The 26,307-nt window shown below is 31.7% G+C and overlaps 1 protein-coding gene across 4 annotated transcripts in view; it reads left to right on the forward strand.

Moving 5' to 3' along the window:
• Positions 1 to 372: 372 nt before the first annotated feature.
• Positions 373 to 26,307, forward strand: part of nonC (serine/threonine-protein kinase Smg1) — a 219,019-nt gene continuing 193,084 nt past the window's right edge. For 2 of the 4 annotated variants that reach the window (XM_085813192.1, XM_085813194.1), the window contains exons 1-7: positions 374 to 883; positions 9,267 to 9,409; positions 12,099 to 12,157; positions 16,809 to 16,886; positions 16,978 to 17,059; positions 24,732 to 24,779; positions 24,873 to 24,998. In XM_085813192.1, the coding sequence (XP_085669318.1) occupies positions 475 to 883; positions 9,267 to 9,409; positions 12,099 to 12,157; positions 16,809 to 16,886; positions 16,978 to 17,059; positions 24,732 to 24,779; positions 24,873 to 24,998 (945 nt within the window). In that variant the 5' untranslated portion in view covers positions 374 to 474. Of the gene's footprint in view, positions 884 to 9,266; positions 9,410 to 12,098; positions 12,158 to 16,808; positions 16,887 to 16,977; positions 17,060 to 24,731; positions 24,780 to 24,872; positions 24,999 to 26,307 lie in introns of those variants that run through there. The other 2 variants (XM_085813193.1, XM_085813196.1) reach the window with 2 other exon arrangements.

Raw genomic sequence — 26,307 nt, forward strand, 5'->3', positions numbered from 1 at the left:
CGTTTGAATTCCCACTATAAGATCTTATTTTGAGCTTGAGAGTCAATTGCTTAAATTTTATTCCATATCGTTTAGAATACACAAGAACTGATACACGAGAAGCGAATACACGGGATATTCTTCTTTTTCAGCGGAGAGGAGCCGGACTTCACAGAGATAATCTCTTCGCCATGAATGACAGTCTTGTAGGGTTTAAAACAATTATTAAAATAATAAAAATGAATTATTTTATATAAAATTTTAGTTTTAAGATAATACAGCCTTTCTCTTTCCACCTCACATCAGAACTTGTTTAGTACTGAATTGTTTGTAGTTTTGATTACAAACTCGTAAATAAACTCGAATTTTGGAAAATAACTGTTTCTGAGATGGCAACTATAGTATATTTGAACATGGCGATGTTGCACAGGTCCAATTTTGACGACTACAGCTGATAACGTTGTGTGCAGTTTTTCTTGGCCTTATGACAGGGTAATGAATCAGAGATTCTTTAGCAGAAATAAAGAGCCGAGGAGAGAAAAACTCATCCGAACAAGACGTGACGACGATGAACGTGTGCATGGAGATGAACCTCCCACTCGGCGTAGCTCTTCCGAACGACCAAATTCAGCACATGCCTCTTCATATTCGAGATATAAAGACAATTTTGTGGAAAAACCCCGCTCAACTAGTAGGGATAGTCAAGGCAGTCTCGTATTTCGTCGACAGGAACGAGGTAAACTGCAGTCGAACTTTTCAAAGAGTTCCAGTGGAGAAATTTCGCCTTGCCGTGTATCACACGCCGATACAATGAGGAATGAATCAGCTGGACGATTAAGCTACAGTTCTCATTACAACAGAGCAACCAACTCCCGCGAAAGAGATTTCGCATCCAAGCGTTCAGGTATAAACATGCTTTTCTTGTTAATGCCTGCAAGTGATTAATTAAATAAATTGATCTTAGTTTAAGCAATAGTGTATTTTGCTTTCTTGTAAATAACGCTATTAGTTTCGTAATATCGTTGGAAAATTCTCAAGGTGTTTGCTCTGGATAGGGCATTCGCGCTGGTGCCTGGTTCAAACTGCAGCATAAGTTGTCATAAGTCATTGTTTTCTTTGCATAAATGTAATATTCGAGTTAAAAGAGCACCTTTTAATATTTCTGAAAGACAGTTTAACTAAAATTCTTTATATATAATTTTAAATATGATTGTAAAAGAAAATAAGTGATATAATTCTTTTTTTATTTTTCTTGTATATGGTGTGGTGTGGTGTATTTAATTATGGCAAAGCACACTAGGGCTTTCTGCCTAAAGGGAGGGATGCCTTCGTGGAAGACTTTCTAAGGCAAACTGGCTCGTATACAAGTTGCACATAGGTTGCACAAGTTGACCGAACTACTAGTGTTGAGCAACTTTACCGCTCGGCCACTGGTGGGCCTTTTCTTGTATATGAAATGTACTTAATAAGTCTTAGAGAGTTGTATAGTAAAATTTGTTTCCAAAATTTTTAGGCTTCTATTGATTAGCCCGTGTTCTTCAGTGTTTAAGAGTGCACTTCTGTATCCACAAGTATGTTCCGAGAATTTTTGCAAATAATCGTGACTGCTGTATACAGTGCAACATTCCAAAACATACATAATTACTGTAAAGTTTGTTAAATTCTGCCCAGGACAATATTGATAACATTAAATAAAATATAATATACATAAAACTGCATGTTTAAATTGAATTTTTTAGTACAAAATTCAAGGATTATAATGTTTAAACTGAGTTTATCAAATAAGTAAAATTGTACCTGTCATGTATGAACCCTTGAAACATTGAAGTTTATAAAAGCACCCACGAGAAAACATACTTTCTTTGGTTAGATTAATAACACACCTAAATTATAACCCATTTAGCCCAATAGATAGCTGAGTCTGGGTTGGAAAATAGCACTAATTGGTGTAGAATTGTTGACTTTTGAATAGCAAAAATGATGTAATATTTTCAAAATGTGCCGCATTTGATTATAAAATAATTCTGACATGTAATACTAAATTTACACATTCAGAACCTTTCATAATACATTTTTTACAAATATTAAAATATCAGTATGTTGCTTGACTATTTAAGATAAAATAATTTGATAGCATTTTTATTCAGAAAAATTCTGCAGGTATTCTCACAGCAGAAAATGAAAGACTACATCTCAAAACTGAAGATATACATGGTAAAATTTCAATAAATTTTATATTGCATTCCAGGAAGTTTCCAGTGATTTGTAGTCTTGTCTGCTTTCATGAAGAATGTCTCGGATAACTGAAAGCTGGGAAGACCAAGTACAGTCAAAAGTCGTTAATTCGGACACCCATAATCCGGAATGATCTATAGTCCGGACCTCAAAGCTACAAACTTTCTGTGCATGCGTCGCGTTGACGCATGCGCGTAAAACCTTTACGGCTGCGCGTGTGCGCAAGCGCATAATACGTTTACGCTTGCGCGTTTAATGTATAATGGACGGTATAAGCTAAAATTATCTAATTATCTCAGTTAATGCTGCAGATTGTGCTGTTCCTTAATCTTCAAATTGGATCCGGCTTATTATTTTTTGCAGACTGTTAGAGCAATTTTATAAAAGTAAGCTTGAACTTTTGATTATGTCAAATAGAATTTCCGATGCTGGAGCTCCCAAAGGATCTACAAAGAGAAAGTATGTTTAGATGTCCATCAAACAAAAAGTGGAATTGCTGCAAAAAATGGATAAAGGCATAAAGAAAGTGACAGAGAGATTAGTGAAAACGAAAAAATTTTGGTTGACAAGCTAGTCGGTATTCTCGCCACAGCAATTACAGGACTTGGAACAGCGGAACTTTGTATATGAAGAAGAAATTATGTCTGTTTATATCGAATTAAAGAGAATGTATTAGCACATAAAACAAAGCAACTTAAACAACTTACATTGAAAGAAATGTTTAATAAAGTAAACAAATAAATATTAAGCTTTTTTTGTAAATTTTGATACCCTTTAGATCATAATTGTTCTTTATTTCATAAATTACGGTTTCATATTTTTAATTTTATAATTTCTGCATGCCATCTTACCAGATTTAAATTGATGATCTATAATCCGGAATCGCTGAAGTACAGACGAGTCTGGATTAACGACTTTTGACTGTATCAGCAGGTAAAAGAAATGTACTTGTAATGGGCTAGATGGGGTGGGCGGAGAATTTGGAGCAGCTTGCAAAGAAATATTTCAAGCTTCATTTATTTCATCTGCGTCAGCACACTGTATTTTGAGAATTTAAGTTTGTCAATAGCTTGACAGGTTATTTAGCAGATGTGCTTTGATTGAAATGAATATGGGATGGCAGAGGTGAAAGATTTCTGTCTCAAATATATGATGAAACGTAAAACCAGAATCGAAATTACGGTAAGGCTAGAAGTGAAGAAGTGTCTCCACTATCTTAAAAATTTCGACATACGCAGTCATAAACGATGATCTCTTTCTAGGATTACCAAAAAAAAAAAAAAAAAAAGATTATGAAAGATAGTGCTGTATTTATAACAGCTACATATCTAAAAATATGTAACTGCTGCTCATTATTGTGAGTGGTTGAAATATGCAAAAAAAGTGTTGAATGCAGAAAAGTGCAAGAAAATAATGTTACTTATTCAGGGATGATTAATGCTTAGGAATGGATAAGGGAATGTTATGACAAATGTGCTGACCATATATGAGTAGAAAATGTAACCTTATCTGTCAAAAAGTCTATGCATGAAACTAACCAGATCTGAAATAGTTGGTGATCATTAAAGGGTCTGAGTAGGGACTGTATTTTTACTTTTTTAAAGAAGTTCCTTTGATAATTATACAAGCCATTCGAGAACTGGGGGGGGGGGGAGAAAAAACAGTAACCTGCAAGAAACAGATCTTCTGAGACATGGATTCACAAGTGTTGAGGAGGAGGAGAATTATATTGAAGGGCTGTAATACTATACCATTTAAAAAATTGTTTAAACAAAAGATACTAAATTATCTAAAATAACTGCTTAAATGCCTAAAATAAAACTTAAGACAGAAAAAAGATATTGCATGTAGTATTTTTTGTACTCTCCGAATGACCATTACCTACATTAAAAATAACATGACAATTATGGTGATTGACAGAAACAATTATCATTTAATTTAATGCACAGGAGTTCGAAATAAAATTATACACATTTTTTAATTTAAGAAATTAAATTACTAATGATAAAGAAGTGAGTTGTCTGATTTCTATTTCAAAATAAAATTATATTTAAAAAATAAAAGTACTTTTTGTTGCAGGCAAATCTAATTTAACGAGCCAGGGTCTTGTGCAGCTTGTCAGCTGCAGTTGAGACCTGAGAGCTGTATGCTATTTGTCCATGTGTGATATACATTTCTTTCAATGCTAGTTCCTAAATAATTAGTATAGTACAAAGTCTTTAATCCGGACTCATCGGGATTTCGGTGTTTTCGGATTATCGATTTTTCCGGATTATAGATCATCAGTTTAAATCTCGTAAGATGGCATGCAGAAATTATAAAATTAAAAATATGAAACCATAATTTATGAAATAAAGAGCAATTATGATCTAAAGGGTATCAAAATTTACAAAAAAAAAAAGCTTAATATTTATTTGTTTACTTTATTAAACATTTCTTTCAATGCAAGTTGTTTAAGTTGCCTCGTTTTATGTGCTAATATTTTCTCTTTAATTCTATAAACAGACATAATTTCTTGTTCAGTTACACAGTTCCACTGTTCAAGTCCTGTAATTGCTGTGCTGAGAATACCGACTAACTTGTCAATCGAAATTTTTTCGTTTTCACTAACCTCTCTGTCACTTTCTTCATACCTTTATCCATTTTTTGCAGCAATTTCACTTTTTGTTTGATGGACATTGAAACATGCTTTCGCTTTGTAGATCCTTTGGCAGTTCCAGAATCTGAAACTCTTTTTGACATAATCGAAACTTCAAGCTTACTTTTTATAAAATTGCTCTAACAGTCTGCAAAAAATAATAAGCCAGATCCAATTATAAGATTAAGGAACAATGCAATCTGCAACATTAACTGAAATAAATAATTTTAGCCTAGCTTATACTGTCCGTTATACATCAAAATGATGCATGCGTAAACTCTACGCATGTGCAGAAAGTTTGTAGCTTTGAGGTCTGGATTATAGATAATTCTGGATTATGAACGTCCGGATTAAAGACTTTGTACTGTATAAATTTTAAGATGTTCATTTCCTCTTCAAAATTGAAAAACTTTTAGAATATAATAGAATTTTTTGTGATTGATCAAATTAGTTCAGGCTTTCAATTATTTATTCATTATGCATTTTAATAAATATTTTTTATAGATGATAATTTTGTATGTTTCATGTAAGTTACATTTTTTTTTGGCTAACTTTCATATGGGTAACATACTGTTAATGAAGTTTTTTCTATATTTTGAACATATACTTTTATTTAGAAAGAATTTAAAATTTGATCCAGTTTTCTAAATTTGTCAGTCTTTCTTAACAATAACTGGTAGCTAATGGCATTTTTCATTAGAGATACTTTTCAGTTATTTTGAGATATACTTTCTTTGTGACAAAAGAAGTATTCACAACACCATTTGCATTTGCTTGAGTAAATAAGTTTTTGAGTTCTATTTTCATCTAGTTTTGTGAAATAGCTTTCTTATACAGTAGAAAGCAAGCTGTTTTATATTATTTACATTAATAATTTGTTCTTTCTGTTTTTGTATCAAAATTTCTTTTGCAGTATTTGATAAACATTTCAAAATATCAGTTGTAAGTCAATTATAACATGCTTTCAAAAAGGATATTCTGGTACCTTCAGACTAATTTTTAACAGAAAAATCTATTTTCTATTGGTAGCTTCTTATAATTGCACTTCCATGTAGTTTCTTTACTTGTCTTCCATTTGTTTTCATATCTGATATCGTAGTTTAATGTGTTATGATTTAACATTAATTCAATGATCAGTAATACATACATAAAGGGGGTGAAAGGATGACAACGTAACAGCCAATGTGGGAGTCGAGGTCATGCCCTTAAATTCAGACTAGCTATCAACTTCTACTAGCATGTATGTCATCTAGGGCCAAGAAAATGTGACTAGAAATAACTGAAAAGTAGAATTTTTCAGAACTATTATTCAGACTAAGTTCTTGTAAATAAATTTGGTACTTTTCTGTTATGCGCTGGCTACGTATTGAAGGTATTTTTAAGCAGTTTCTAGTTGTGAAAATAGTTTATATACAAATGACCACCTGAGAAGTACAGCACCTTGTGTCACCTGCCATGCGCCAGAACATGTGGCAGGCACATAACACACAAAAAAGCTTTGATTAGCATTTAAAATTTTAATTAAAATTTATTTAAGTATTCATCTATATCTGGGGACCAAATCCTTTGATTCCCTTTCTTTGTTCAAGTAATTTTTTTGATGCACAAAGTTGACTTCTGTTGATTTTTTTAAGTGACAACTTCAATTAAATCACAACATGATGATGGATTGGAACAATTATCTCAAAGAGGTATGTTGGAGTTTTTTGATGTCTCATCCTAAAACTAAGATTGGTAATACTGACAAAATTAAAAAAAAAAAAAAAAAGTTTTTCACAAACGTTTGTTGATTTTGATAATTTTGATAAAAAGAGCAATATAATAGATATCTCATATTACCTCTTATCGCCTCTTATTAGTGGGTTTTTGGAGGTTTGTGTCGAGAAATGGGAGAATGATTCTTAGTTGCTATTCCAGATCTCTCTATTAAGACTATTAAAGACTACACTACTAAGGGATGTGATAGAGAATAGTAAGATGAAACAACAATATTCTTAGACTGCTGGAATGATTTTAAATCATCAGAATTGAAAGCTGCTGAATATAATCACTTCACAGTGAATCTTTCATTTAATTTTATTGATCCAATCATAGGTTGACATACTCAATCTGTTGAACAATTTTGAAGCAGTGCTAAATGGTGCAACAAATGCCAAAAAGGCACTGCCCATCAATATTTTGACTCCTTAGTACAATTCGTTTGGCCCCACCTACTTCCAAAGGCCGAAATGTTTTCTGCCGTACTAGTAGATATTTGTAAATTTGTCTTCTGTTTAGTGTCCTTATTTTTTGCAGCTTATGTTAATTAAGAATGAAAAACATTCTTTGTAATTAAAAATGCTATTTATAATAATAAATTACTCTATAACCTATTTTTATTGCTGGAAATTATTTACAATTAAAAAAAAACCTGTCAAAATGCATGGTAGGTGCTGAAAGGAAAAGTAACATAAATTTTCATTTCTTTTCAAACACTGTAATATTTTCCCAAATTGTTGTCTGTTTCTTCAATCATAAAAGAACCATCAAGCTATTATTCAGACTAAAGTTTAATTGGTAGAGAAACATTCCAGTGTGGTGTTAAAATTAGGAAGAAAAGCAATCTTGGATTAGTGTAGGCTCATTGATTTCAGGGGTTATGAAATAAAGACCTCTTTTCTTCAGTAGCAAATATTCTTACTTCTGAAGCAAAATTTCATTTATATATTTTACTGAAATGTGTTGTTTTTGAATAGGAAGCATAAAATTATTTTTTTAATTGTAAATAAATAAAATGACAGGAACATATCATAGTAACATTCAAGAATATAAAGAGAAAACAAAATGCTGCTGTAAAATCACATCTGCAATAAAAAGAGTTAAAACTGAGATGCAGAATTGTAAAGATTATATAGCAGCAAGTATCGAGAAATTCAAGCATAAAAGCACCACAAATGATGGTAAAATACAAGGAAAAAAACATAACACAATTGCAGTATTGTTTTGTGTCAGTCCATAAATTCGCGTGCAATTTTTGGTAAATTTTTAGTAATATAAAAAAACAATTTAACATTTTAATCAGTTACATATTTTCCTCCATTATCTACAATGTCTCGCCATCTTACACGCAACTTTTTTATGCCATTGCTGTAGAAAGACTGGTTTTGATGAAAAAAAAAAAACAAAAAAACTTGAAAGTTCATTGTGTACGTCCTGTTTAGAATTTAATTTTTTGTAAATTGTAAAAAATTTTACTGGGAAATAAAAAAGTAAGTGAAAATCACTTGGGGTAATATCTGTGGAGTAAGCAGGATGTGGCAAAAGCTCCCAATTAATTTCACGAATTTTTTGCAGCATTTTTAGGCCGTATGCGGTCTAGCGTTATCGTGATGAAACAACACTTTCTTGATATTCACCAATCGGGGCGTTTTTTGATTAATTTTGAGTTTAGACGACAAAGTTGTTCACTATAAACTTCTGAATGAATCGTTTGATTTGGTTCTAATAGTTCAAAACATGAACGGGGTTCATCATCAATGCTGCTTTTTCCAACTTAAAATTTTTTTAAACCATTTCTGGACGGTCCTTACACTAATAGTGTGTTCACGTGTACACTATTAATTTTTATCGCTGCAAACTTGGTAGATTCACCACACGAAAATAAAAAATGTAGCACAGCACGTTTGTACTGATTATCTATATTCATCTTCTGTGGGTATTAAAATACGTTTGATATTTACGAAAGTTGGGGATGAGCTGAATAATATGTTAGTCAAACGATAATAAGTTTCAACAGGTTCAATATTGTATTGTTTTAGTAAATGCGTCATAGTGAATTCCACGCATACTCTTAATGCGCACGAACTTGTGGACTGACCCGTTAAAGATAACATTTAGGGGGCTGTTGATTATTAATAATAGATTCTCAATGTCTAATTAATACAGTAGAACTTAAAAAAGTTTTGAAGTTATCTTATTTGGCAGTTGGTAAAATATTTGATGTATTCAAATTTGTTAAAGTAATTTGTATGACTATCTTATATATTATTAATAAGCTGTAGTATTTGATATTTTAACCATCTGAGTGGTAGGGAATTTTAGATCTGCTGATGAATTGTATTTAACCAGCATTTATTAGCTAGATATATCCAATTACTTTACTTTTAATTTTCATCATCTTCCATTTGTTAGGATATTTATATCATTAAAGAATACAAGAAAAAGAAAAGTATTTTAAATAAGTTAATCTATACAAATTGAATATCTTGGGACCAGTGGTCATGCTACTCTGAAAATTGCATTAAATTATCAAACAGTATGTTTTTGTGTTATGTACAGAACAATTTAAATATTGAAATTAAAATTTTTAGTCTTATATCTTAAAAACTGTCTTATATTGAGCTTGCAGCTGAAAATAAACAAGTATTTTTTATAGGTCATCTTGATAACTGTCATGTCATTGACGAAAACAGACTTAAAACCATTCTTCATCGTTTATTAAGGGATGAAGATCGAGAAAGACAAGCCACTTTGATTCGGCAATTAAGGATGATATTTGAACATTCTGAAAATTATAAGGTAATTTAGTTCTTAGGTATTTGTGTGTTAAATAATCATACATCTTTTAATTCATTGTAAACATTCTTTGAAATATTGTTTGGTTAATTTTCTACCAGAATTTATTTGGCAACTTTCAGCAACTTATTTTTGGAGGCTAACAAGTGAAAATATAATGATGTACTAGTTAATGTAAATAAATAAAGACATGCTAAAAGTAAAGTATTTTGCTGTATCTTTACATTGATTGGGATTGATAAAATTTCTGATTAACTTTTAAAATTATTTATTTACTACTATTATTTTTGTAAATTTTGAGTGTATTTAAATTTTAAGTATTCAGAAGTAATAATAAAGTAAATGAAAGTCATTGTTCTTTTCTGTTAATAGGGCACTTAGCAACAAATATAACTGTTGGTGTAAAAACTAACTAGGTGGCAACCTTAACAATTGTAAAAAAAGCTTATTTTATTAAGTGCAGTATAAATATGAAAAGCAAAGACAAATACAAAATAGAATTTAGGATATTAATTTCAGGTTGGACCAAAAAGCATAAAGCTTCCAGTTTTTGTTAAACACTGCTGAAAACATTTGCATCTTCTTAAGTAATCAATTTACTAAAACAATGCCATGTAAATTCATAATTACAAAGGAATCTAGATGATGGCAGGCAGTACTCTGCTGATGTTTATTTTGCCATTTTGCACTGCCTCACAACATTACAATAGTTTTATTCTTACCTGAGAAAAGATTTGCAACTTGTAGTGGAAAAACCAAAAACCTACTTAATTTTAATATTCTCTCGTGTACATTTTTCCAAGATAGGTTGGTTTTTTCCAATTAGGATTTTTCCAATTAGGTATTCATGATACAATATAAATAGACTGCTATATTTAGTGCTTGAATACAAGTGTCACTTAATTATTAGAAGAGATTCAACTTACTTTCCTCAAACCATGATCCATTCCTTATAAAGCTGTTAATGTAATAATGCTGGCTGTGTCCTTTTTATGACAAGCCCATAAAAACCATTTATTTTGTCCATGCACTCCACAAATTGCATGCCGTTCTTACAAATGGGACATTCAGGTTTTGACGTAATTAAATCTCCTTCCATATGCAATTCAAATATACTTTTCATCCCTTTATTTTGTAAACAAAAAAATTTCTAATTCAGCTTACTGCTCATATTGGCTTTTTCAAACACAACCTCAACAAAAGGAATCTAAAAAAATTAGGTATTCCTTCAAAATTAATTATTTTATATAATCCAGTGATTTAAAAATTTTCAGTTTTAATTTATCTTGTACAGTCAAAAGTCGTTAATCCAGACTCGTCGAGACTTCGGCGATTCCGGATTATCGATTTTTCCGGATTATAGATCATCAGTTTAAATCTCGTAAGATGGCATGCAGAAATTCTAAAATTAAAAATATGAAACCGTAATTTATGAAAAAAAGAACAATTATAATCTAAAGGGTATCAAAATTTACAAAAAAAAAAAAAAAAAAAAAAAGTTTAATATGTATTTGTTTACTTTATTAAACATTTCTTGCAATGTAAGTTGCTTAAGTTGCTTCGTTTTATGTGATAATACTTTCTCTTTAATTCTATAAACAGACATAATTTCTTGTTCAGTTACACAGTTCCACTGTTCAAGTCCTGTAATTGCTGTGCTGAAAATACCGACTAACTTGTCAATCAAAATTTTTTCGTTTTCACTAACCTCTCTGTCACTTTCTTCATACCTTTATCCATTTTTTGCAGCAATTTCACTTTTTGTTTGATGGACATTGAAACATGCTTTCGCTTTGTAGATCCTTTGGCAGTTCCAGAATCTGAAACTCTTTTTGACATAATCGAAACTTCAAGCTTACTTTTTATAAAATTGCTCTAACAGTCTGCAAAAAATAATAAGCCAGATCCAATTATAAGATTAAGGAACAACGCAATCATCAACATTAACTGAAATAGATAATTAGATAATTTTAGCTTATACCATCCGTTATACATAAAACGCGCACGCGAAAACGTTTTCTGCACTTGCGCACACGCATATGCACAGTCGTAAAAGATCTTACACGCACGAGTAAACACCTATGTCCATGTGTCAACGCAGCGCATGTGCAGAAAGTTTTTAGCTTTGAGGTCCAGATTATGGGTGTCCAAATTAACGACTTTTGACTGTACATACATATATATACATGTCTCATGTGACTAAGTTGCCACAATGCTACTTTGGAGAGATAAATAAAAGTTAGGCACATTTGGCATTTTATCATCATTTTTTAGTTAAAAAAAAAAAAAAAAAAAAAAATTGCCAGAAATCTGACTTCTATACAGCAAAAATTGCCTCAGATACTTAATTTCAAAATTTGCCGTTTTTGATGTCATTTTCAAGTTGTCTTGAGGTATTGGTTAATTAAGTTAGAATAATTTGAGGATATAAGTTTAAATGAAATGCAGTAAAAAGTATGTATAATTTAATAGGTGTAGAAAGAAATAATATGGTGTCCACATCAGATGTTTTACATGCCAATTTTACATCATGCCATTTTGGAAGTTTCATTTGGATCTGTTGGAATAATTGACAGTTTAAACTGCATTTAGTTATCTTTTTTTTAATTAACATAAAATATAGTTGTCAAATTCTAAAGATAATTGAATTATAACTTTTCAATTTTTTTTTTTTTTTTTTAAATTTTATTAGATTATCCAAGCTAATAGAGAAGAGATTATTTCAACATTTGAGGATTTTATTCAACTTGGGTATGTTTTTGCAGTTATTTTTCTTAACAATTCAAAATGTAGTTGATATTGCTTAAATCAATGCTTTTTATTTCACTAATTGTGTTGATTTATCCAATTAGCTTATCATTCTTTTTCTTTTGCAAAAAGTTTGACAATTATGCTCCACAATTATGCTAATTATGACTAATATCTCGAGATGGTGTTTCTCATTTTCAAAAATGGAAAGCTTGTTACAAGTGTAATGGTATAAAACATGCCTGCCTAAATCATTTTTATTGTGACAGTATTTATATTCCATTATCTGACTTTGAGAGAGGAAAGTTTGGTTTCTCAAAATTTTTTAATCATACATATAAATCATACATATAATTCACGTGTTTCATTAATTATATTTTTGGAATGTAGAAATTTCAAACTTTTATTATTTGAGCAATTTGGAATTTATCCAAAAATAGGCTGAATCCATTAATCACAGGAATTCACAGACTGCATGCTATATTAATCTAATCTTTATGTTCGTCATAAGTTTAAAATAATGCAAGTTTATTCGTGATGTAATCAAATACTTTAGACTGAATATTTTAGTTGATTTAATCTTGGAATGTATTATAGAGTTTTAGAAGTTTTGAATTTATATATCAACAAATATAAAAGTTGCATGGTTATTTTTGTTAATAATCTGTAAAGTACATAACTATTTTCAGTAGCTCTACTGCATATTTAGGTGCTATAAAGGATTTAAATATGTACATTTATTATATTTAAGTGTATTATACAAGTGTGTGCTGAAATTTTATAGTAAAACTGTTAATTTGTGGTTGCCATTACATTTATATAAGAATGCTTTTGATCAAAATTAAAATGAAGCATAATAAGATTGAAATTTGCCAGTGAGGCCCGATGGGATGAAGGGACATTCGATGGTATTGAATCATTCAGTTTGCTTTGCAATAAACGAGTCTCCAATTTAATTTTGTTTGCTACTTCCTAATTGTTCCCTCTATCCAGTTTCAAAATCTAGTTGAATTACTGTGCTTTAGATGTGTTTTTGAGAATATATATGATTATAGAAAATACACATGTCCCTGTACTATATACACGTGTTTGAGTACATGTGGATAGCTGTCATTTCACTGATCTATTTTTACTCTGAAGTGTATTTTTTTTTTTTTTTTTTGGTTTAACAAATGATAATGAGAGTGTGGAATTAGGCTTTCTTCTCAAGTGTTGCATCTAATTACAGAGAATGTGAGAATTCACATTTTATGAAGATGTAATTTGCAAAAAGTTGAACAGCTGTGTCAGAAACTGCAGGCAGCTTGTTGAAATGCAGATTGGAAATTGGTTTGAAGATAGCCAGTCTGTTTTTCAACAGTTCCCCCCCATCATAACAAGTAAGGAATGGGCTAATTAATATATGTTTCTGACCTTCTTAAAGTGAATATCAGCCTGTCACTGGCAAGTTGTACTTCTGTGGATATGCAAATAACGTGAAGATATTTTTATATTTTTTCTCCCTTAAAAATTAAAAGTGTAGGCATACAGTTCTGTGTGTGGGTGTTTTCCCCCTTTTTTCTTTTGAACCCTGTATGCATTCAAGGAATATGTATGGCCAGTCAATATGTCATCTGTGGTGTTACACTGAGATGTAGTTTATAGTGCTTGGATTCATCATTCTGTTAAATCTCTTGTTTTATACAATCCCAATAATGCATATGTGACGTTTAACTTTTCTGTCAGAAACATTTATTATGATTAAGTACTTAGCATCCCTTTCAGTCTGCTCCCGCTCTTTATAATCCGCCAAATGACCAGTTATCCAGAAGGACTTTGCCAGTTTGGATTTTTATGCTTCATGAAGAAACCCATTGATTTCAGCTATTGTATTTTTCCAGTAGTCTTATTCATAGTTCGTGATAAGATGGTCTCTCTGTATATACAGGATGGTTCAAAAGTATATGTCAAAAATGTAAGGGCAGGTAGAGGGGACCTGAATAGGCAGATTTCGTATAAGAATGCATGTGTGGTAATGTCGCATTAAAGCGCTAGCACGTAAAGCAGTATGTATCACAGGAAACTGAAAAGACAAGTAAAGGGGGAAAAAAAAAAATAAAATAAAATAAAATAAATAAATAAATAAATAACAGTTTACAATAGGTGCTTGAAAGAGCGGCCACCAATAGCAATACAAGTTTCACAGTGGTGGCGCATGGATCAACATACTTTAGAAAAAACGTCAGACATGTCCAGCACCAACAGACAAGCGGGAAACAAGATCTTCTGCAGATGTGATGGTACTCCTGTACACGAGGCCTTTAATATGATTCAAAAAAAGAAATCTAAGCAGGTTAAATCAGGAGAGCTCGGTGGCCAGGGAACGGACCATCCCCGTCCTATCCAGTGCTGGCCGTAGACAGCTTCCACATGATTCCTGATGTTCCTGCTGAAGTGAGCTGGGGCTCCATCGTGCTGAAACCACATTCGTCTGTGAAAAGTTGGTTTACGTAAGACCTCCTTGTAAAATTGCTGCTTGTACATTCTTTGAGCAGTTAATTAATTTCTTTATGCAGTTCCATACATGAAGTGCAAGTCGGCAAGCTCTGCATTGGTGTAACGGAGCATGCTGCTCGAGATCCATGCAGAAAATGAAGAATCCAGCTAGCACAGCACTTTTATATGCTATACTCTGCAACACTCTACCGGCTCAACGTGGCATTACTGCACACACTTTCCTGTACGAAATCTGCTTATTTAGGTCCCCTCTACCTGCCTGCGCATTTTTAACATATAGTTTCGAACCACTCTGTATATTTATTATAAATATTTCAAAAAATAATTGTCTTTGGCCATATGTTTTTCCTACCAATCCACAAATGTTTGTTCACTGCAATTTCAGATTAGAAGTAAATAGCAATTTATCCAATTTTGCATTTTCAGATGAGCATATTTCCGTCACAGTTATGAGCGTTTGATTTCAGATGCCATACTATGTTGTGGTCTTTTTGGTCTAAGTTTCCAGTAATGTGATTAAAAATTGTTGAATATTTTGCAAGAATCTCACGTCCCCCAATAGATAAATTCCAAATTTTAATTCTTACCTATTAAAATAATGAAAGAAACTCATAAAAAGCTTAACTTGTAAAAACTTAGCCGTGAAATTTGCTGCATCATTGTGAGAAGATTTTTTTCCTTAAATACTAGTCTTAAATTGTTTTTTTTTACTTAAATACTAGTCGTAAATTGTTTTTTCAGAGGCAGTTCACGGATAATCTATATATCTATATCATTGGGTATTGACTAATTCAATGGGAAAAAAATTGTTCTCTTTTTTGAATAAAAATTAGAGTAAAATATACAATTTTATCTAAATATTAGAAAAGTAATGTTGTTAAGTATACACACATTGTTTTCAGCTGAGATCTTTTAAAGAGTGTTAGATGTCTTTTATCAATTGAATAACAATAAATAAGTAAAAGTATATTAGAAATTTTATGCTCTTTCATTTTAATTACACTAATAATGCAAGTGCTACAACTTCAGATTTCAATGCAATGTATACAAATTTTTTAGATATTCGATAAATTCAATAGATTTTTTTAAATTGCAATTTTGACATCGGAGATGCTCTGTAAGCGGTTCTTCAGTTCCATTTAATGATGACATTTATGGTCTATGGTGGAAGAAGATTCTTTCCAAACATTGTAGGCAATCTCGGAATAGGTGAATGGTCTTAGTCAACAGTTCAATATCACTTGAAATCTATTGGGAATTTCAGCATGCTGAGGTCCCAGAGGAAGTTGCATATTGAAGATCTTTACAATTTATTCTTTTCATTGAGCATAATTTCAATTTATGGTCAATGATGAAAATAAATTGTAAAGATCTTCCATATGCAACTTGCTCATAGACTTGAAGGGGGGGGGAGTTTTTTTACTATATTATAATAAAAGATAAAATATGGATTTTTCTTTAATAATCCAATGATGGGAAAAAAGCATTGTTTCTGCACTGGAGAATTACTAAGATAAATTTTACAATTCAGTATCCATGCAATAAAGGCTCTTCTGTGTTTTGGGTAGAAGATTCATGGTGTGGTTCACTTTGAGCTTTTTAATGTGAGAAAAACTATTGTTTTCAGATGTTTGTGATCAACTTGACTAAGAGCAGGTATTACTTAAGGACATCTTGTTTTGACATCCAGCATTAGTACACATGACCACATATTGTATTGCACGGTCGTTCAACAAAAGTTAGGGATCCCAAGGGAAGCTCTGCCCGCCCTCCTTGTTCACCTCAGTCTTGATCTGATTATTGTCTTTTCAGATCTTTGCAGTATCTTACTAGTAAAATACTCAATTATTATGAAAAGGTCAAAAACACACTGGTTGAAGTAGTTTAATTCCCCCCCCCCAAAAAAAAACAGCATTTTTTAAAGCTGGGATAGCATATTAAATGCCATTTCTTAAAGTAACATATTAAATTTATAGCTTGGGTAAAAATCATTATTATAGATGGGTACACTTAATAATTGAAATTAATTCATAAAATTTTTTGGATTGAAGATGCTAATAAATAAAAACCAATATTTAATTTAAATGCTTATATATAAAAGTTAAAATTTAAGTTACGGTAACACTTGCTAATTCTTAAGATTTGCTTTTAATTTTAGTTTAAATTCAGAGCTTAAGCAAGAATTCGTTTCTGCTGTTGGAACCTTAGGTGCTATTTTAGGTCTTAAAGCAAAAAGGTAAGGATTTTTAGTGAAGTTCTGTAATTTCTTATCATTAGGTGCATAGTTAATTTATAAGTAAGCTTCATTATGTTGCAATCTATTTCAGCTTGCTTGACTGGGAGTTTGCTGTTATTAGTATGTCCAAAAGCGATGACATAAGGATTTTAATTTTAAAGACAGTTCTAGAAGTAAATCTTTCTAATTTACTTTCATATCATTTTTACTGAATGTAATTAAAATTCATTTTATGTTTAGTCATTGTTAATTAACATTTTCATATGCTTCATTAAATCAAGATTTTCTGTTTTTATACTTTTGTAACTATTTGAATAAATATACCACTTTAAAAGTCAGTGATATAACGTATTTTTAAAAACATTTTTCTGCCTGTGCAATTTTTTATTGTAAATAGATTTTTCATATCAAGCATTTGTGCTTATGATGCATTTTTGTAGTGGTGGTGGGGGGGGAGGAAAGAAAATTATGAGCCTTGCTTATCACAGAACTAACATTAAAGAAGGAACAAAGAAAAAGTTATCAATCGTTAAAATGTTTTGTTGGGAAATTTAATGTAATGTTGATTGATATTAAACTCTTTACTTTTAATATTAGTAATGTAAGCCAGGGAAGGTAGTATTTTTTATTCTTAGTCTTTGTAATTAAATCAAAATACCTTTGCAATAATTCTTTTCATTTTACATAGATTTATTTTTTACCTGTAACTTTTGCCCATTGAAAATGTTTTAACAAATACAAATGTCTGTATGTAGCTATATATGCAAATGCAAAATGTAACTTATGGTTATGACATGCCTTTCCTCTCCCCTTCCCTTTTCTTATACTTGTACAAGTTAAAAAATTACCGTTCTGTGTGACTGCAACAACTTCAAAAACCTCAGTTGTAAGAGAAGAACCATCTATAAATCAACAACTGGTTCATTTTAAAAATTGGACTTCAGTTCTAACCAATTGCATATTATTTACCCCCTTATTATTTATTACATGCTCTATCATTAGGCACTATACAGACTACCCCCTTCTACCAGCCGGAAGTGAGCAATAAATTGCCAAAAACTCCTGAAAAAAAAAAAAAAAAACCAAAAAACAATTATCTTCCCAAGAAATAAATAAATCGTTGTTTGCTTCCAAATTAAGAATTTTTATGACAGATCTTGCCCCACTGAAAAATGTAGAAATCCCTTTTAGAAAGAGCCTAACCCACATTTTTAATTGATTGGAAAAGGTGAAAATCCCTTCTTTGAATCTTTTCGAATGGATACAGTTAAGCCGACATCGATTTGTGTGACCGTTCACTTGCAGGTTTACTGATCTTCGCAGCTGCAATGATACTTCCATCTTAACTTTCTTTTTATTAGAATGAGCTATTTTAAATTCTTGAGCTCTGAGAACAGTACAAAAACTGGGAATTAAAGATTTCAGCAAATCCATACCTAAAATTCGTGTCTTTATACTTTAAAAGAAGAATTAATGGAGCCAGATCCAGTTGCATGCAAATCACAGTAAACGAGATACCATTCGTCATTAGAAATTTCAATTTCTGCTGTATGAGAAACGTTGGAGGTACTAGAGGGAACTCTGAATAGATATTAAAATTATTACTGTTGTAAAACTATTGCTGCTGTTATGCAGCAATAGTTGTACTTGTGATTTCAGAATAGAGAGAAAAGCCGTAGGCTTATTCACTGACAAGGAGACTTTGCATTGAGTAAATAGGATTTGAAATTATTCAAAAATACATGTTACATCCTTGTTCAAGAGAATGCCAAATAATGCTCGGTGTCATGAATGTTGGGAGGTGCTGAATGACCTGCAACTAATGCCATTAATTGAAATTAGTAAGTACTTTGGAGTTCCTGATTAAATTATTAGTCTAGTTAATGTGAATAGTAGTGTAAAAAAACATACCTGAGGTTCATCAGATGCGACTGTGTTAATTATGTTGGATTTAATGTAGCTGGAACCAAAATGAGCTAGAATCTATATAAAAGTGCTACAGATCAATAACAGTGAAAATAGGATATATTGTAAATTGTTTTCATGATATGCCCTTGTAGAACACAATATGAGAAATTTTGATGCAGAAATCCACATAATTATATCGGTTAATAACCTCTTTTAAGAAGCATTAACAAATTTCATTAGAAGGAGTAGCTATAATTGAAATAAAACAAATAGCTTTCTAATAGTTTTAGTATGGATAATCATGTATGAACTGATGATGGTGATGAAATATCTGATCTGTATTAGTTGGCTAAAATCCTATTCTGCTGGAAACATTTAACAAGTATGTAGGCTGTCTGAAAGATTTCTGACCTAACAAAGAAAAAAGATATTTTTCCTCCAAAATAACTTTTTTCTTCAACATAGTCTCCATGTAAGTCTATACATTTCTCCCAGCGATGCTCTCACCCTTTTAATTTGTCCATATAATATGTGGAAGCTTTCTCTGCAAAAAAGTTAACAAAGTTCATAACCTTTTCACTTGATGAAAATCGTTGTCCTCCAAGTGCTTCTTTTAGCATAGGGGGAGAAAAAAGTCACTTTGGGCCAGATTTGGTGAGTAGGTCGAGCAGTTCTTGAATTTTTGCCATTGCAACAGTTGAGGTGTGAGATGGTGCGTTGTGTTGATGAAACACAATTTTTTTTCCTTTTGCAAATGTCACTTTTTTTTGGCAATTTCTGCCTTCACCTTTTCAAGCAACATTGCATAGTATGCTGGAGTAATATTTTTTTTTTCCTTTCAAGATAATCTCTTAAGACAATTCCATTGCTATCTCAGAAAACTGTCACAATCACTTTCCCAGAAAAGAAACAGATTTTGCCTTTTTTTTTTTTTTTTTTTTTTTTGAGCCAGTTCTTCCTTTGCAGTCTACTGTTTTGACTGCTTTTTGTTTCTGGGCTCTAATGATGAATCCAAATTTCATTTACATTACTCTTTGAAAAATTCCAATTTATTGCATCTTAATTGCACAAACAGAGCAGTGCAAATATTCATTTGGACACGTTTTTGGTCCAAAGTGAGCATATGCGAAAGCCAATATGCAGCCAGCTTGTGCATACCTAAATCTTGGTTCAATATGTGACAAACAAGTTCTTTGTACATTCTCATAGCCTTTGCTGTCTCTCTAACCTTTACTTGCCGGTGGCCCAGCACCATTTGGTGAATTTTAGTGATATTTTCATCAGTGGTTGTATTTAGTTTTTGGTCGTCCTGAACATTCATCATTACCCAAGCTGGTATAGTCATTTTTAAATTCAGCTACCTAGAATTTCACAACAGTAAGTGGTAGTGCAGAGTCCCTGTTCACTGCATCCAAATCTTTAATCTGTATAGGCATATTACCTTTCAAAAACAAGTTCCTAATGACAGCTCGATACTCAGTTTTTTTCCATTTTCGTAAAAACAGTGACATCTAAAAAAAAAAAAAAAAAAAAAAAAAAAAAAAAAAAAAAAAAAAAAAAAATGTCAAATAAAATTTGCATTTTAAATAGCTGAAATTTTGGAAGTTATCAGATGACACCTAAACAAGTTGTTCCACTTCCGTTGATTCGTGCTGCCATTTATATACGAAGGTTGCTCTTTATATTTCTGGCTTTGGCAACAGTAAGTGTTACTAAGTGACTGCAGATGATTCCAGTTTCATATTTTTAACCATAACTTCTTCAGAACATTTTGCTATTTTAGCATGATTTGTGTTGTTTATAGTAAATTGAAAAATTCATCTCTAGCAAAAAATTGAGTTGACTTGTGAACATTTTCATGTGATTATTTTTCATAATTTTGGACATGAATTATCAAGAGGAGAGTGCTCTGATGAACTTAATTCTGTGTACAGAGATAAAGCACCATCCTTCAGCACTGTAAAAAACTGATGTAATAAATTCAGTCATGGTCGACATTCGCTACTGGACGAATTCTGCAATGGTCGTACAAAATTGGTTGTTCTGCCAGAAAATATCGATGCTTGTGTGAATTGATAAAGCAAGATTGTCATTGACATACCGTGAGATTGAGGCTTCTTTGGGCATTAATATGACAAGCATCACTAAGATATTACGTGACCATAAAAAAAGATTTGTTCTTGTTGGATCCCGCATAATCTGACGAATGCTCAAAAGAAGGCTAGTTTCGATTGATGCAAGGAAATAGAAAAATACGTTCAGGGTGCATCAAAGGCTGTGTATAAAATCTACATAGATGAAGAATCATGGATCTGTGCTTATGAGCCCAAAACAAAACAGCACTCGACTCGATGGGTCTTTTAAGACGAGTTAAATCCAACAAAAATTGTTTGTGGAAAAAGCACATCGAAGCAAATTGTTGCTTGTTTCTTTATTACCAGTCACATGGTGACAGTTGTCTTAGGCAATGCAGGACAGTCCGAAAAGCACATGACCATTTGTTTGCCAGAAGTCATTGAAGAAATTAAAAAAAAGAAGCAGAGATAAATCATTCTTCATCATGAATACGAGCTGTCACATATTGGCTCAAGGAATTTTGATAGGCCATCTGCCGTACAGCCCTGATTTGGCACCCAATGACTTTTTTTATTCCTGTACATCAAAAATAAATTATGTGGTCAACAATTTGCGACACCGTATTGATCTTCATGGAGAATATTTTGAAAAAAATATATCATAAACATTTGTTTTTTAATCATTAGACCAAAAATATGAATTGTCATATAATGATCGGAAATTTTTAAGGCAGCCCTCATTCAGTGTACGTTCGCTTAAACACTTTTGTTTGGAATACAAGGTGTTCAGTGGTTCATGACTGTGCACTACATTTGTTTACCTCTTTGAAGACAATAAGTGTCAGTATGCACAACCTGCACAATAAGTGTCAGCATGCACAACCTGGACTATGAATTTTTAAGTGATTTTATGTGTTTTTTAACTTAAATTTTTTTATAAATTCATTAGCAGTGAGTTTTAAAAAAGTTGATAAGAAAAATCACGCAACAAAGAAAAATATTATAATCATCATGAAAGCGAAAAAAGTTCTTTTGAAAAGCGTGAAGAAGGCATGTGTATTCAGAATTTGGCTATATTGCATACCATATACCAGGCAAGTGTGTGAAAAACAGTGACATTATTAAGTTGGCTAATGATGCGAAGGAAGTGAGCTAGATTACCATACAAAGATCAGAAATATTAGAGCATGTTGGAGAACTGCTTTTGATATACATAGGGGGTAAAACGTATGCAGTACTCTTTGCAATGCTTCATAAATGTATAGTTTATATTTCACCCACTGCACTTGTATTTTGTGTTAAACAATGTTAACAAATTAATAATGAGATTTTTTTAAATAAGAATGGATTAAGTATGTTCTTAATTTTTTTATTTGATAAGTTTGTTTGATATTCATCCAGTGGTCTAGAATAATTCAGTGACATGAACTGAAGTACCAGTATATGTTTAAAGAATATTGTAAAAAATTATCAAAAAGAATCAAAGAATAGATCAGATGATAATATATGTTAAACATAACTTTAAAGAGTACTGCAGCTTGTTGGGCTATGCAAGGAGGCAGTGATTAAACTTGTTAAAAACAAATCACTATTCTCTGATTAACATGTAAGTGTGATAAAAATTCATCAACCAATTATATGTAGTGAACTTTGATTTCTTCTAGTGTAATCAGGTTTGGATGCAGACTTAAGCAGTTGGAGTTACATTTGCAAATTTTATTAGAATTCCAAGACTTTCAATGGCCTAATTCTGCTATTATCAGATATTTATATATTCTGCTTTTTATTTTGTTAATTATTTTTTGCTGTGTTCTGTGTAACTTTTTATTTTGTAATGGCAGTAAAGCCATACATAATAATGGTTAACAATATGTTTGGAAAATTGGTTATGTATATATTTAATACTTGTGAAAAAATGTCACTGCTGGTCAGTTAGCAAGTTAAGCATGTTAATCAGAATATTGCACTAGGCCATATAACTTGTACATGTTTGAATTGGATTGATATGTCGACAAACCAGTTTTACATTTTTTAGTGATCATAGCATGCATATAAGTTATAAAACTTCAAATAAGCTGATGAAATATGGGTTGATGTTCTGTTTGTCAGGAAAGGCAGATTTTGTTTCTCCTCTAATATTGGAAGAAGTTATTATTAAGTTAGGAATTAAGAATTAAGAAAGGGAGTTAACCTTTCCTTCCTAATACTTTTGAGTATGTTATGCCAGTTGACCGTTAATCAGGTGCTGTATGAATGATATAGGCTGGAGTAATGATTAATGGATGTAATTATTTAGTGTTGGAAAAATATATTATGATTGTTCAGTATTGCTGTTGGAAGATTTTGTTATGAAAGATATTTTCATTTAACTTTTGTATATCTGCCAAGAGTTGATTTTTTTTTTATTTTTATTTATTTATTTATTTTTTATTCCTTGTGACAACTGCTGTAGTTTTTAATACTTGTGAAATGCAATTGTGGGTTCTACCTATTTATAGGCATTTGGCCATTACTAAGGCCGGAAGCAAAGATCTGTTTATTATAGAGGCATCTAATAGGTAGGCCACCATTATCTTTCAGGAAGGGATGGACAAATTAGATCCATGCATTCTCTGGAATTCAGATCTTGTCCATTTGGTATGACAGTCAGAGTCATTAACCACTTTCCATCTGGGCAGCCAGTTTTTAGATGTTATGCACCAAGTAATTTTTTTTCAGAATTTGGCAGTTTGTTGTGAAGATGCTAAAAAGTATTCTAATTTGGCAGTTTGGCCAACGATTTCTATTTAACCACATGCTTTTGGCAGGCATCGGGGTTATCGCTTAAATGTAATCTTGTTATTGTATCACAAATAAATTTTCCCCTTTTTGAAATATGTATTCTTTTGTTGTGCTGGTAAGTTTAGCAGCTATCAACATTTTGCTATTTTTAGGATCAGTTTTTGTTTGAAAATTTTAATATTTCGTGACTTTCATTACTTTTTTAAACATATATAGTAATGTTATGTTGATGACATTAGATTAAAAATTGGGCTATCTCTGACTTCAATCATATCAAATGGAGCTGGTCTTCCAGTGGATTATGGCATGATTTTGAATCATTTTTTAGTTTTTATTATTGCTTTCATTATTAACTTTTTTTATATGTTCTTACATCATATCACTTTTTGTAGAAAAACAAAGCTGATGACTTTTATGAAAATGTTGAGCTTTCTGTCATAAAACTCGCATAGGATTGTCATGGAAAACATATTGCAGAATCTAATTCTCTTTCAAAGGCTAACAAAAATGGGAAAACCCAGGTTCTCTCAGAAAACTTTTCTTTAAAGCATATGCCTGCAATGTCAGCTTTGCATTGCAATTAAATATAGACTTGTAGTATGCCAAATTATTTCTTTGTTCCTTCTTCAGCACCCAAACTCGATATGTTTGTCACAGAGCAAAACTTTTGTTTTTTATGTATCTGTAGATTTTATATTTGCTTAATTATTTCAAAAAGCATTCTTTTGTGCAGAGTTAATTTTTCTTCATATTAAAATAATTTGAACAATATCAATATCTTCTAGCACAAAAATACATCTTGTGAAAAAATTCTTGAGTCTTAATTTATACACATCGTTGTATTATTACTGTCAACCATTTAATTTTGTAACTTTCATGCTATTTCCTCATTTGTATGTAATTTTAAATTATATATAGTGATTAAGCTTTTATTTTATAATGTAGTTTGCAAAATTGATATCGCTAATAAAATTATGATTAGAACTATTTTTGTCACCATAGGACTTCTTGATTATGTCAGATGAATATTAATAGTCATTTCACAGAAAATATGTAGCCTTTTTTACATTTTCTGTTACAGATGTTAAAAATTGATGCAGAAAAAAGAAATCTAGCTGAACATGTGCCGGTAAGTATAACAATTTCGTATTATCTCTGATTTTTCTTTAGTTAATATAATTTAAAAATAAAACTAATATAAAAATTTGTATTCTCTTTTTAGTTTGTAATGGCAAGACTGCAGTCTGCATTAGAGGTAGCTGATGTACCTGAATTGTTAATTGCAATTGTGAATGTGATATTTGAAATTTCAAATGGATATCCTACCGTGTTTTCAAAGCATTTTAGTGTAAGCTGATTTTCTCTGTGTTATTTGTTCTCTAGACCCCTTGTCCACAAATTCCTTGCCCTGACTTTTGAATAAATTTATCCAAGACTAATTCTTTATAAAATATTGATTTATTATACTTGATGTTGTTTTGTGATTTACAATGTTTTTTACATTTGGTATGTAGAATGAGTATTCATGCAAGTACTTTGTAAGTTTTCAAAGACTAAAGATGCATTATTAATATTTTCATTAAATTTTATTACTTTAGAATCATAATGAAGTAACTATTAAAAAAGTTAAAGCACAAATATTTGGCATTTCTAATTTATGTGAATAATTTTTAAGTTGATGGGAGCTAATATTAAAACCTTTTGGTGTTTTTTTTAGTTCATGAATTACGAGGGCCATCCAGGAAGTAGATTACGTTTCCGTCTGTGTCCGCTAGGGGCGGGGCTAGCGCGGCCATCTTGGGGTCAGAGCGTTGCGCAGCTCAGTCTGCATCTAGCCGTGCTAGTGAGTTGAAATGTCTGCGTTAATTGAAAATCCTGCGAGGTGCGCTCAGTAATAAGGTTTCTGACTGCAAAAAACTGTAAACCGATAGAAATCTATCGGCAGCTTCGTGAAGTGTATGGGGACAACATTATCACTGAAGGTGGAGTGCGTCAGTGGGTCATAAGATTTCAAAATGGCCAAACCAATGTTCACGACGAAGATCGAAGTGGGAGACCCAGCATAGTGACCGCCGAACTTCTCGAAAAAGTCGATGCTAAAGTCCGTGAAAATCGAAATTTCACAATAACGGAACTTTCTTTGAGTTTTCCACAAATTTCGCGAAGTTTGTTGCACGAAATCATCAGCGAAAAGCTTGGTTACCACAAGTTTTGTGCAAGATGGATTCCAAAAATCTTGACAGAGGACCACAAAAATCAGCGAATGGCTGCAGCGTTGAACTTTTTGGACGCTTACCATAAGGATGGTGACTCTTTACTCGATCGCATCGTTACTGGTGACGAAACATGGGTGAAACATGTGAACTGTGAAACGAAATTGCAATCAATGCAGTGGGGGCACACAAGTTCTCCCCAAAAACCCAAGAAATGCATGCAAACAATGTCGGCAAGGAAGATGATGGCGACTGTTTTTTGGGACAGAAAAGGTGTAATTTTGGTGGACTTCATGGAAAGAGGCACTACAACAAACTCTCAAAGGTATTGCCAAACTCTCCAAAAACTCAGAAGAGCAATTCAAAACAAGCGCAGAGGAATGTTGAGCTCTAAGATCTTGTTGATTCACGACAACGCCCGGCCCCACACGGCAAATGTCACTC

Source organism: Stegodyphus dumicola, chromosome 3 (genome assembly GCF_044657685.1).
Source record: "Stegodyphus dumicola isolate Sdum_Otavi_A_Nest chromosome 3, ASM4465768v1".
Taxonomy (NCBI): Eukaryota; Metazoa; Arthropoda; class Arachnida; order Araneae; family Eresidae; genus Stegodyphus; species Stegodyphus dumicola.